Source organism: Pavona decussata, unplaced genomic scaffold, assembly GCF_977016875.1.
Source record: "Pavona decussata unplaced genomic scaffold, jaPavDecu1.1 SCAFFOLD_81, whole genome shotgun sequence".
NCBI classification, from domain to species: domain Eukaryota; kingdom Metazoa; phylum Cnidaria; class Anthozoa; order Scleractinia; family Agariciidae; genus Pavona; species Pavona decussata.
Genome location: NW_028145499.1, coordinates 692,501 through 702,469, shown reverse-complemented (window position 1 = coordinate 702,469; position 9,969 = coordinate 692,501). Strand labels below are relative to the sequence as shown.

Here is a 9,969-nt window from a genome sequence, read left to right as displayed (position 1 = left end):
AAACGTAAAACTATCATCCCGGCTATGAGCTCTATCAAACATCGCTTTTTAGAATTAGCATTTCAAAATGAGTGAACTCCACAATGCTAATTTGTTCAAATCAGTACATACAACAAAAGCAAGTAGAAAAAAAATCAACAAACAGAGTAAACAGATCGCGTTGGACGAACTAATTGAAGCAGTAAAACTACCACTGATCGAAGTTCGATGGGGACATTGCCATCATGTTTAAAAAATCTTTAGTTTAACTATAATTATGGGGAAAAAGAAGATTAATTATAAGTCCATGTTTTCTTAAATTTGCTATTGCAGTATCACTCCGGCAGCATTCTCAAAGGAAACTACTCGCATAATTATGCGAGAAAACGTAACAAATATTCTCATGGGATTCTCATTTTGTACTGAAACGTACCCAATAATTTAGGTAAAAAATTAATTTCACAAAATTTAGCAAATTGTGGACAAAATCTCTCAATTTTTGCTCAGCCCATCGCGACTTCGTACGTACGTGTTCTAAATTGTAAAGCTCAAAATAGTAACTCTCATTACTAGCTGTCACTCATTTGTTATACTTGTAGTTCTGTCAATTTGGTGTTTCATCAACACAATCAGTTTCCTTATTTGAATGACGAGTCTTCGTTATTCTTACTACCGCCCGGCTTTGCAATAATACTGCATGTATCGAGAATTGAAATGTAGATCAGTCTTAGGGATTGAGAACTTCGCCATTTAAACCAAAACTACTCCAGTTCTTTCGCAAACTTTACGGTTCCAAGCTAGAGCTTACGCGAGACTGATAACTTCAACAAAGGGAACAATGTTTCGATAGGAGATAGATAGGAAAGGAGCTGAGGAAAACAGAAATTGAAAGTATCCTTTGTTTCAGATTAGATCTGTAATTTCTCTTCCGTTATGCAAAACAAATTCTGAAAATACTCATTAAGAAAACGTGAAAACTCTTGCCTGTAGCTAACAAAAATGTTTAAAGGAAACAAATTAGTTTTATCATCGTAATTTCAGTGAGACTCTTCTCTTACTGACGCTATTCTCAGCGGTCTCACCTCTCACGTATAAAAGGAGATGAGACTAAGTGAACAATGCCATTCTGTCGATCAAGCGAAAGAGCATAGTTCAAAATGGCGGACCCTGCTGTACAAGTCCCGGCACAGGAAAACCTTCCAGCAGCTCAAGCGGCCGCGGTTGTTCAACCACCACCACCGCCTCCGCCTCCACCAAACGCAGAAGAACCTCCTCAAAACGCCGCTGGAGAACAAGTCACTTTGGAGGTTTGTTCAATTTTTGTTTTACTCCAGTATCGTACACGTGTTCTTGCACTTCGTATTCCCGTGGCAGCTTTAAGTCTGTTTTCAGCTCAAGTCATGCCCTGCTTTAAACGTGTAGCTTTGTAGCTCTGCGGGCAATTTTCTCTTTGCTCCCCAGTTTATTTTACGCCCTGCTTCTGAACGTGCGACCTTCGTTGCTTTGCGGGCATGTTTACAATTCATGTTGCGCCCTGGCTTGGCGGGCAATTTAAAATTCACTTCGCAATTATGTTGTGCCCTGCTGATAACGTGTACTTGGTTGCTTTGCGGGCAGTTTTAACTCTGTTTGCAATTCATGTTCCGCCCTGCTTCAAACGTGTAACTTTTTAGCTTTGCGGGCCGTTTGAAACTGACTTCGTAATTATTGTTGCGCCCTGCTTCAAACGTGTAGCTTTTTAGCTTTGCGGGCAATTTTAAATTGACTTCGTAATTATTGTTACGCCTTGCTTCAAACGTGTAGCTTTTTAGCTTTGCGGGCAATTTGAAATTGACTTCGTAATTATTGTTACGCCCTGCTTCAAACGTGTAGCTTTTTAGCTTTGCGGGCAATTTGAAATTGACTTCGTAATTATTGTTACGCCCTGCTTCAAACGTGTAGTTTTTTAGCTTTGCGGGCAGTTTGAAATTGACTTCGTAATTATTGTTACGCCCTGCTGATAACATGTAGCTTTTAGCTTTGCGGGCAATTTGAAATTGACTTCGTAATTATTGTTACGCCCTGCTGATAATGTGTTTACAATTCATGTTGCGCCCTGCTTCAAAACGAGTAGCTTTTAGCTTTGCGGGCGGCTTTAGATTGACTTTCTAATTAATTTTTTGCCCTGCTTCAACACGTATAGTTTTGTAGTTTTGCGGGCTACTTGAAGTCGACTTACCACTTTCTGAATTTTATTTATATGCGCTATTTTTGCCGATTATGTGTACATTCTAATTCTCGGTTAGCTTCAAAAGCTTTTCAATTTTGTTGACCTCAAAACATACTTCAGCAGAGAACTAGTTGTTATCTTTGTGCGATCTTTGTCGATTATTCTCACTCTTCATTTTTTAATTGTCTTAATTTGCCATTTCTGAGTGCTTGTTTGCCACATTGTTCTACTTGAATTGTTTATTTTCGTATTGTTCTGTTAATTGTTATATTTGCACTCCGACTTTGTCGGAACAAAAGATTCCCTGCCGCTTTACCGGGTCTTATCACAATGCTTGTACTCATTTACGAATGTTTTTGTATCGCCGCTAAGCGGTATGAAATTACACTTCGCAATACATCTGTCTATTTCATTTTCTCATTCAGGCTTTGCAAGAAAGAATTAAATTTTTGGAAAATGCCCAAGGGACCTCCATTCAGGCTTTAAAGAATCGCATTACCCATTATGGTAGTCGCCGCCTGGAGGACTTCGACAAATACGAGGCCTTGCGCCTCGCGGAGGAGCTCGTCTCCGTAGCGAAGACAACTGGTGATGATAAGGCCGCCAGCTTTGACATCATAGCAGCCACCCTAAGAGAGAAAATACACGTGCCGAAAGAGCAGTTTAAAGCTTACTTTTTGGCTCTTCTCGCGGACAAGGAATTTACAAGAATCTTTGACACAATCTCCAAGGTCGACAAGTCGTTTAGACGTCCCTCGCCTTACTCGCGTCCTCAGGCCAGAGGCAGTCAGAGGTTCTCGTCACACCCTCGAGTGACCTGCTACAGATGTGGTACGCCCGGACACAAGTCTACGCAATGTTTTAAGCGGTCTCCGACGACCCGCTATTTTTCTTCAGGCGGTCCAGGTCATAACCAGCCTCGACCGACATCTCAGTAGCAGAATCTGCCCGATCCTCATTTTGTATGCGTTTTAGTACTATTAAAGTCAAATGAACACTATTGCATCACAATGTTTGTTTATTCATATACATTATACCCACCCCCCCAGGGTTTTATTAACATATTATTACTTACATATTTTACGACTCGCTACGCTGTTCATAGATGTGGGAACCAATTATCTTTTCGATCGCACCCTTCCCCCCTCGGGTGGCATTCTCAAAGGGAAGCTCACTTTCCCTCTCGGATTACCGGGGCTGAGTTTGCCATTCCTTGGGCCCTAATTTATTTCCAAGTTCTTTTTTATTTTCCTTTTCGCTGTCAGACCCTTGCTTTCACGATTGGGAAAAGCATCCCGGTTTCAAGCCTAACACAGTTGGTATGAATAAGTTACAGTGGATAAGCATCGATGGTTCTGTTGTTGATGAGGCCCAAGGGATGGCAAACAATTCCCACATCTCTGATGAGGATATCGCCCTCGTGTTACAGGGAAATTCATTAGCGGATATGTCTCGCCTTGTTTTCCGCGATCCAGATCACTTCCTAGCAGGGGAACTCCATCGCCATGCACCACAATGGAATGCTTTATTAAATGATATGAACGATGAGCGCTTCTCTGAAGTCCGTGATTGGATTACTAACGGTGTAGACGTAACGAAGTTCTTTAGACCGTTTAAGGGTAGTTACAAGGGACGGAATTACGAGTGTGATAGTCCACCGCCTTGCGTTTTCCCCAACCACCTGTCGTGCAAACCTTTTGCCTCGTTTATTTCTGATACGCTCCTGGATCGTTTGCGTTCCGGTGCTATTTCTTTGTGGGGCAAAGTCGGAGAATGCACCCCACCCCACCTTATTATGCCCCTCACTGTCGAGCCTAGCAAGCCGCGTCTCTGCAACGACGATAGATTTCTTAATCTGTGGATCGAAGACCGTCCGTTTGCCTTGGATAGCGTCCAACACTTGCCTAAGTATGTCAATAAAGGATTTTACCAAACAGTGTGCGACGACAAGTCAGGATATGACCACATCAAACTTCACCCCAGCAGTCGAACTTACTTTGGCTTCCAGTGGGGAGGTTGGTATTTTGTGAGTGAATGTATTCCTTTTGGCTGGAAATCCTCGGCCTATATATATCATACGACTGGTCTAGTTGCGTCACACAGACTTCGTTCATGGAACATTCCCTCTTCGTTGTACATTGACGACCGCCATAATGGCCAACTGTCATTTCCAGGTGGCATTTTACCAGCCGCCTATCAAGCCCTCGCCTCAAGGGATGAAGTGAATTTTGCTCTGGCCGTCGCGGGTATTTTTCTCACGTGCTACATCTTAATTTCCCTCGGCTACTTTATCGGTCTGGCGAAGTCTCACCTTACCCCGAAAAAACAGGTGCCATACCTTGGTTTCGGTATCGATTCTGAACTACAGGCGTTTACCTTGTTACCCCATAAAAAAGAAAAGCTTCTTCGTCTCATCAAAGAAACGTTGGCTCGCGATAACCTGGACCTACTAACCTTGCAAAGGCTTAGCGGTAAATGCGTGTCCATGAGCTTGGCAGTTCCGGGCGCAAGGCTTTATGTTAATGAAATAAACCTAGCTGTGTCTCGCGCCACGCGTTCTGCTCGACCTGTAAAGATGTCTGCCGCTCTAAAGAATGAAATTGAGCACTGGCTATTCCTTGAGACCTGGGACGGTTTTCTTCCCTGGCGGTCTGAGAAACACACACATGTCAGGTTGTTCTCCGACTCATCTCGCTTCGCTTGGGGAGGTGCACTGAGTCCGGGTGCCATTGAGGCGAACGTTTATGATTACTGGGACGCCTCAACAATACAAGCCGATATCGCCACTAAGGAGACCTTAGCGCTCAATAATGTCCTTGAATCATTCGCTGATACCATCAAAAACTCGTGGGTCGACGCCTTCGTCGACAGCATGGCTCTAGTCCGTTCATGGAATCGACAGGGCTCTCGTTCTCAATCGCTTTCTAGCGCCTTGAAGAAATTATTCAACACAATGACGAAACTCAACATCGATTTGCACCTTACTTTTGTGCCTAGTTCTCAGAACCAAGCCGACTTCCCCTCGCGACGCCTTAGCCTACAGGATGCCAAATTGTGCCCATCCCTATGGATAGTAGTACAAGAGTGGTATGGCGGCGAAAATGGGCACTCTGTCGATCTAATGGCACGCCCTTCAAACGCCCAATCCGACTTGTCAGGTGCCAAGTTACCTTTCTTCTCTGAAAACCCTCTGCCGGGATCCCTGGGGGTGAACGTGTTCGCGCAATCGCCCGATCTGTACGATCCGTTTGTATTCAAGAACCCATACGCCTTTCCCCCGATCTGCCTAATACCTCATGTTATCAAGTATATGAGAAGCCTGCAATTATCCTACACTATCGTAGTACCAGACGTATGCCCAAGGCATTTTTGGTGGCCCTTGTTAACGTCTACATGTTCTTCCCGATACCTGCTGGCCGTTGCCGGAACCGTTGGAGCGCTCCTCACTCCCTCTAAACACGGGTTTTCAAACAATTGGCCTATCCCATGGGATCTCTGGGTGTTCCGCATCGGATAAGCAAGTAGTAGCTCTTGGTTAGCGCACGAGCCAAACAAAGAACACTTAGCTATCTTTAAATTTGCCAATTCTCCCATTAATTTAGCTCCATCCATTACTTCAGTGAAATCAATGTTGTCAATAAATCATTGTTTTCCAGTATACATCTGTTGACAGTTGTTTTATAGCTTCATTTATACATTTATGTCAAAACAAATCTAAAGGATAAAGAAGGAACTGTTTGTTTTACTTTCATATCCTTTAGGACTTACCTCCAGCCGTTCGAGCGTTTGTACCAGCCGTGTCATGTCCTTCGTGCAGCCACCCCAACGACAAGCTGTTCTTTTTCTGCCAAATGTGCGGCTACAGGAGGAAAACAGTCTCCCTAAGTGTCCCGAGCCCTAAACTCTCAGTCGACCTTCAAGCGATAGATAACCGTTTGGAACTCCTAAATAATGCCTCCCTTCAATCGTCATACTCAAAACAGAAGTGCTCACTTCGTACGGAGTTTGAAACTTTCTTGGCGTCCCTTCCGAATAGTAAAACCATCCTTTCGGCAAGCCCCACTGACATCTCTCGGTTCTTGGTCTGGAAAGACCGACATGGCAAAACCATAGTACATAGTAATGGGTGTCCCGATTCCCACCTTCAAAACGCAGCTAAGTGTAAATGTCCTAAACGCCTGGCATTCAAGACAATCGACTCCTACATTGGAAAACTGCGAGCCATTTTTAAGGAAACCGGGCGCTGTGGAGAGTGGAACTCCCTGCTAGGTCTGGGTAACCCCGCCGCTTCACTCGAAGTGCAAAAATATCTTAAGGCGTCAACTGAGGAACAATTACGAGCCCGCATCACGCCAAAGCAAGCAGTTCCCCTATTTTTGTCCAAATTGTTGCTTCTGGCCCGTTTTTTAAATCGGAAAATTGCGGAGCGCTCGGTTAGTCCTTCTGGTCTGTTTGTATTGACGCGGGACCAAGCGTTTTTCAAAACGTTATTCTTTAGCGGTGATCGTGGTTCAGATCTTGGCATGGTGAAAACAGAAGAGATCCTGCGTTTCCCCCAGGACAATGGGCTGTTGTTCAACCACGTATGGGGAAAAACCCTGAGGGATGGCGTCTCTAACGTCTTCGGGATTCGGAGACACCCTAACCCTGAGTTGTGTCCAGTTAAAGCTATTGAGACATATGTAGCCGTGGCTTCCGAGTTACGCGTCTCTGTGACAAATGGTTACTTGTTTCGACCAACTAATCCCCAAGGTCATATTGTGAACAAACCATTTTCAAGTTCTTCAGCAGAAGCTCGTTTAAAGCTGTATTTGAAAGAAGCTAAGATCGATGAGGGAGAAACGCTACACAGCTTCCGTTCGGGCTCAGCCATAACGTTAGCGTTATCTGGCTCCCAGTTGGCGGACATAATGTCTCATGTAGGATGGAATAACAAAGAAACTGCTCTCTACTACATGAAACTAGCGGAGGTGCTTCGTTTGGATAGTCCCTCTCATTTGCTATCCGCGGACTCTTCCGCGACAGCCGCCCTAACAGAGAACTACATGTAGCTCAACCGTCTAAAAAACTTTATATCCGCTTTTCCGCACGTTTAATTCTTAACCTTGTTACATCTCGTTTAAAACACTTTACGAATTTTTAGGATGGGGCACCTTGAGTTTGGGATTCTGAGAACGGGATTTCCTTATGGTCCAGTGGTTTGGGACTTTAGGACACTCTGTAACATAGAGACTGTCGGTGCCCAATCTCAACATAGCGTGAGAGAGAGAACGTTGAGAATAAAGTACTATTCTCAGCGGTCTCACCTCTCACGTATAAAAGGAGATGAGACAAAGTGAACAATGCCATTCTGTCGATCAAGCGAAGTGTTGTAGTATAAAATGCAGCACACGGTATCCCTTGCCCTGACGTTCTCTCTTTCACCAGCCATCAAGTTTCGTCCTGCGTTTGATTTTCCCTACCCAAACCCTCCCCTTTCCTCTTCAGAACATTCATCAACAGGACGAGACTGTCGGTGCCCAATCTCAACATAGCGTGAGAGAGAGAACGTTGAGAATAAAGTACTATATTGGTTGGGATATTTGGTGAAGATAAACATGGCGAGCTCACGTTGTCTCTTGACTCTGATACTCGTGTTTCTTGTGATAGTTGTGCGTGCTGCCAACTCTAACAACTCTGGTGTAGGCCGTCCGACGGTGTCCAAATGTCACAACACCTACACTTACAACAACTTTTACGCAGGGCTCAACAAGAAAGTCGAGAACCTGCTTCGTGAAGTAAAACACGAGCTAAAGGAAATGAATGGAAACCCAAAACTTTGCAAAGGTGCACAAAACGACCTGTTGCAGCGGCGTTTAATCAGAATCGCTGTGGATTATTTTCCTTCTACTAGTAGCTCTTTTTTCGTCGCTAGTTTTTTGTTCTTGATTATATCTTTCCCTTTTGTATACAGGCTTCAATAAAACGGTCGAAGGCCTGTTTCCTGAAATAAAGAACGAACTGGGCGAGATCAAGAAGGAAATCAAATCATTGAAGGAAAACATAACCTTCGACACAGGTAAAGAGAATTTATTAAGTTGATTGATTTGGATTCACAAATGTCATTTTATTCAACAAATAACTTCCCATGGCTGGATGAAAAATTGTGTTATTGTTGACATAAAAATCATGAAAAATTCTCGCTTTATTTTACTTGAGAATTATTGTAGCCCAAATAAACTACACCGGCTTCTTTTGATCCTTCTCAGTAAACAACAAGATCAAAACACTGCTTGATGGAGTAATGAATGAGCTGCGCGAAATGAGGGACGAAATCAAATCCTTGAAGGAAAACAAAACAATTGGACAAGGTAGGTGATGTTTGGCTAAGTAAAATCGAAATAGCGCGGGTATGTTTTTCCTAAATTCTGAATATCGTGGTGGTCCATATCCACTGTCTCTCCGATTGTCTATACTTAATTATTTAACGTTGAAAGTGACCTACCGATCAAAATTTATAGCTTTGAAAACTCTTGCGCAAGGCCAAATGACACCTTCGAGTTCGCCATTTGATATTCTGATCAGAGAGAGCTCGGTGAATTGCGGAAAGGAATTCAATATTTGAAAATAAAAAACAATAAAAAAATAAAAGAAAAAGAAAAACGCTTGGTAAAGGCTTTACACTGTCAGATTACAGTAAACTGAGGAAAAGTTAAAACTTTCTTAACTTCAGCCATTTGCGTCGCTTTTAGTCAGTTTCTTCTTTCTTTTTTTCCCCGTAGAATCAAACACCACAGTAAAAGGTCTGCTTCGGGAGATCAAACTTGAGCTGAGTAAACTGTGGCATGGGACTAAATGTTTAAAAGGTATGTAAAATAACCTGACTACTCTTTGTAACACAATCTCAGTACAGTTGGGATAAATTTCTCCTTATTTTCTTTATTTTTCAGTTTACAAGAGCTGCTCTGAACTCTACAAAGCTGGTAAACGAACCAGCGGTGTTTACAAGATAAACCCCGACAATGGCGGTGCCTTTGATGTGTACTGTGACCAAACAACAGCCGGTGGGGGGTGGACTGTGTTCCAAAAGAGATTGGACGGTTCGGTTGATTTCTACCGCGGCTGGGACGACTACAAACGAGGCTTTGGAAATCTCAATGGGGAATTTTGGCTCGGATTGGACAAGATTCATCGCCTGACAAAAGAGAGAAGCAAGCTTCGTGTGGATCTTGAAGACTTCAGTGGCAATACAGCATATGCTGAGTACAGTTCCTTTGGTGTTGGTGATGAGGGAAGCAAATACAAGCTGAGTATTGGTTCATACTCTGGTAGGTATACAATATTAATTAGATAATCAGATAGAAGGCTATATTCAATCAGCGTTATTTGGATCGAAGTTTTGTTTAAATAAAGCAATCAATCAAAGGTCTATTATGTTTCAAGCAGAAATACATGCTAAAACTGAGAAACACTTACAGTAAAAATAATCAAAAGTAGAAGTTCATCAAATCGCCAGTTCATATTTAAAAAAAAAGTCTATTGATAAAACTATTTTTAAAACGTTGGGTATTGACCCTAGGAGGTTGGCTGCTTGGAACTCTGAGGCGCAATGATCTTTCTTTTATTTTGGAGAGGGAAAGATGCAAAGGGTGACCAGGCATGCTAGAAATCTTCTTGAACAGCGCGCGATCTGCCTCTTTTGAAACATCATATATGTTAATTTGATAAGATATGCATTTAAGTTTAAAGCAGCGCTGTAGAAATTTCTGGACCGTTGTTAATTCTGGTGTTGAAGCGGCGTA

General features: G+C 43.0%; 2 protein-coding genes across 4 annotated transcripts in view; both read left to right on the top strand.

The window, feature by feature from the left end:
• The first annotated feature begins 1,098 nt into the window (after positions 1-1,098).
• On the top strand, positions 1,099-3,897 carry LOC146476092 (uncharacterized). Its single transcript, XM_085115038.1, has 2 exons — positions 1,099-1,286; positions 2,614-3,897. Exons 1-2 carry the CDS (start codon positions 1,137-1,139, stop codon positions 3,124-3,126), a joined length of 663 nt encoding a protein of 220 aa, XP_084971164.1. The 5' UTR covers positions 1,099-1,136; the 3' UTR covers positions 3,127-3,897.
• A 3,861-nt stretch (positions 3,898-7,758) lies between these two features.
• LOC146476091 (microfibril-associated glycoprotein 4-like) overlaps positions 7,759-9,969 on the top strand; it is an 11,012-nt gene continuing 8,801 nt past the window's right edge. For 2 of the 3 annotated variants that reach the window (XM_085115021.1, XM_085115020.1), the window contains exons 1-5: positions 7,759-8,014; positions 8,142-8,246; positions 8,437-8,538; positions 8,950-9,033; positions 9,118-9,495. In XM_085115021.1, the coding sequence (XP_084971147.1) occupies positions 7,786-8,014; positions 8,142-8,246; positions 8,437-8,538; positions 8,950-9,033; positions 9,118-9,495 (898 nt within the window). In that variant the 5' untranslated portion in view covers positions 7,759-7,785. The remainder of the gene's footprint in view (positions 8,015-8,141; positions 8,247-8,436; positions 8,539-8,949; positions 9,034-9,117; positions 9,496-9,969) is intronic. The other variant, XM_085115022.1, reaches the window with a different exon arrangement.

What these genes read in the sequence shown, in the direction of transcription:
- LOC146476092 (XM_085115038.1), top strand. Translation starts at nt 1,137, where the DNA reads ATGGCGGACCCTGCTGTACAAGTCCCGGCACAGGAAAACCTTCCAGCA. An exon ending in GAGAACAAGTCACTTTGGAG is followed by an intron (nt 1,287 to 2,613) that starts GTTTGTTCAATT and finishes TTTCTCATTCAG; the next exon opens with GCTTTGCAAGAAAGAATTAA.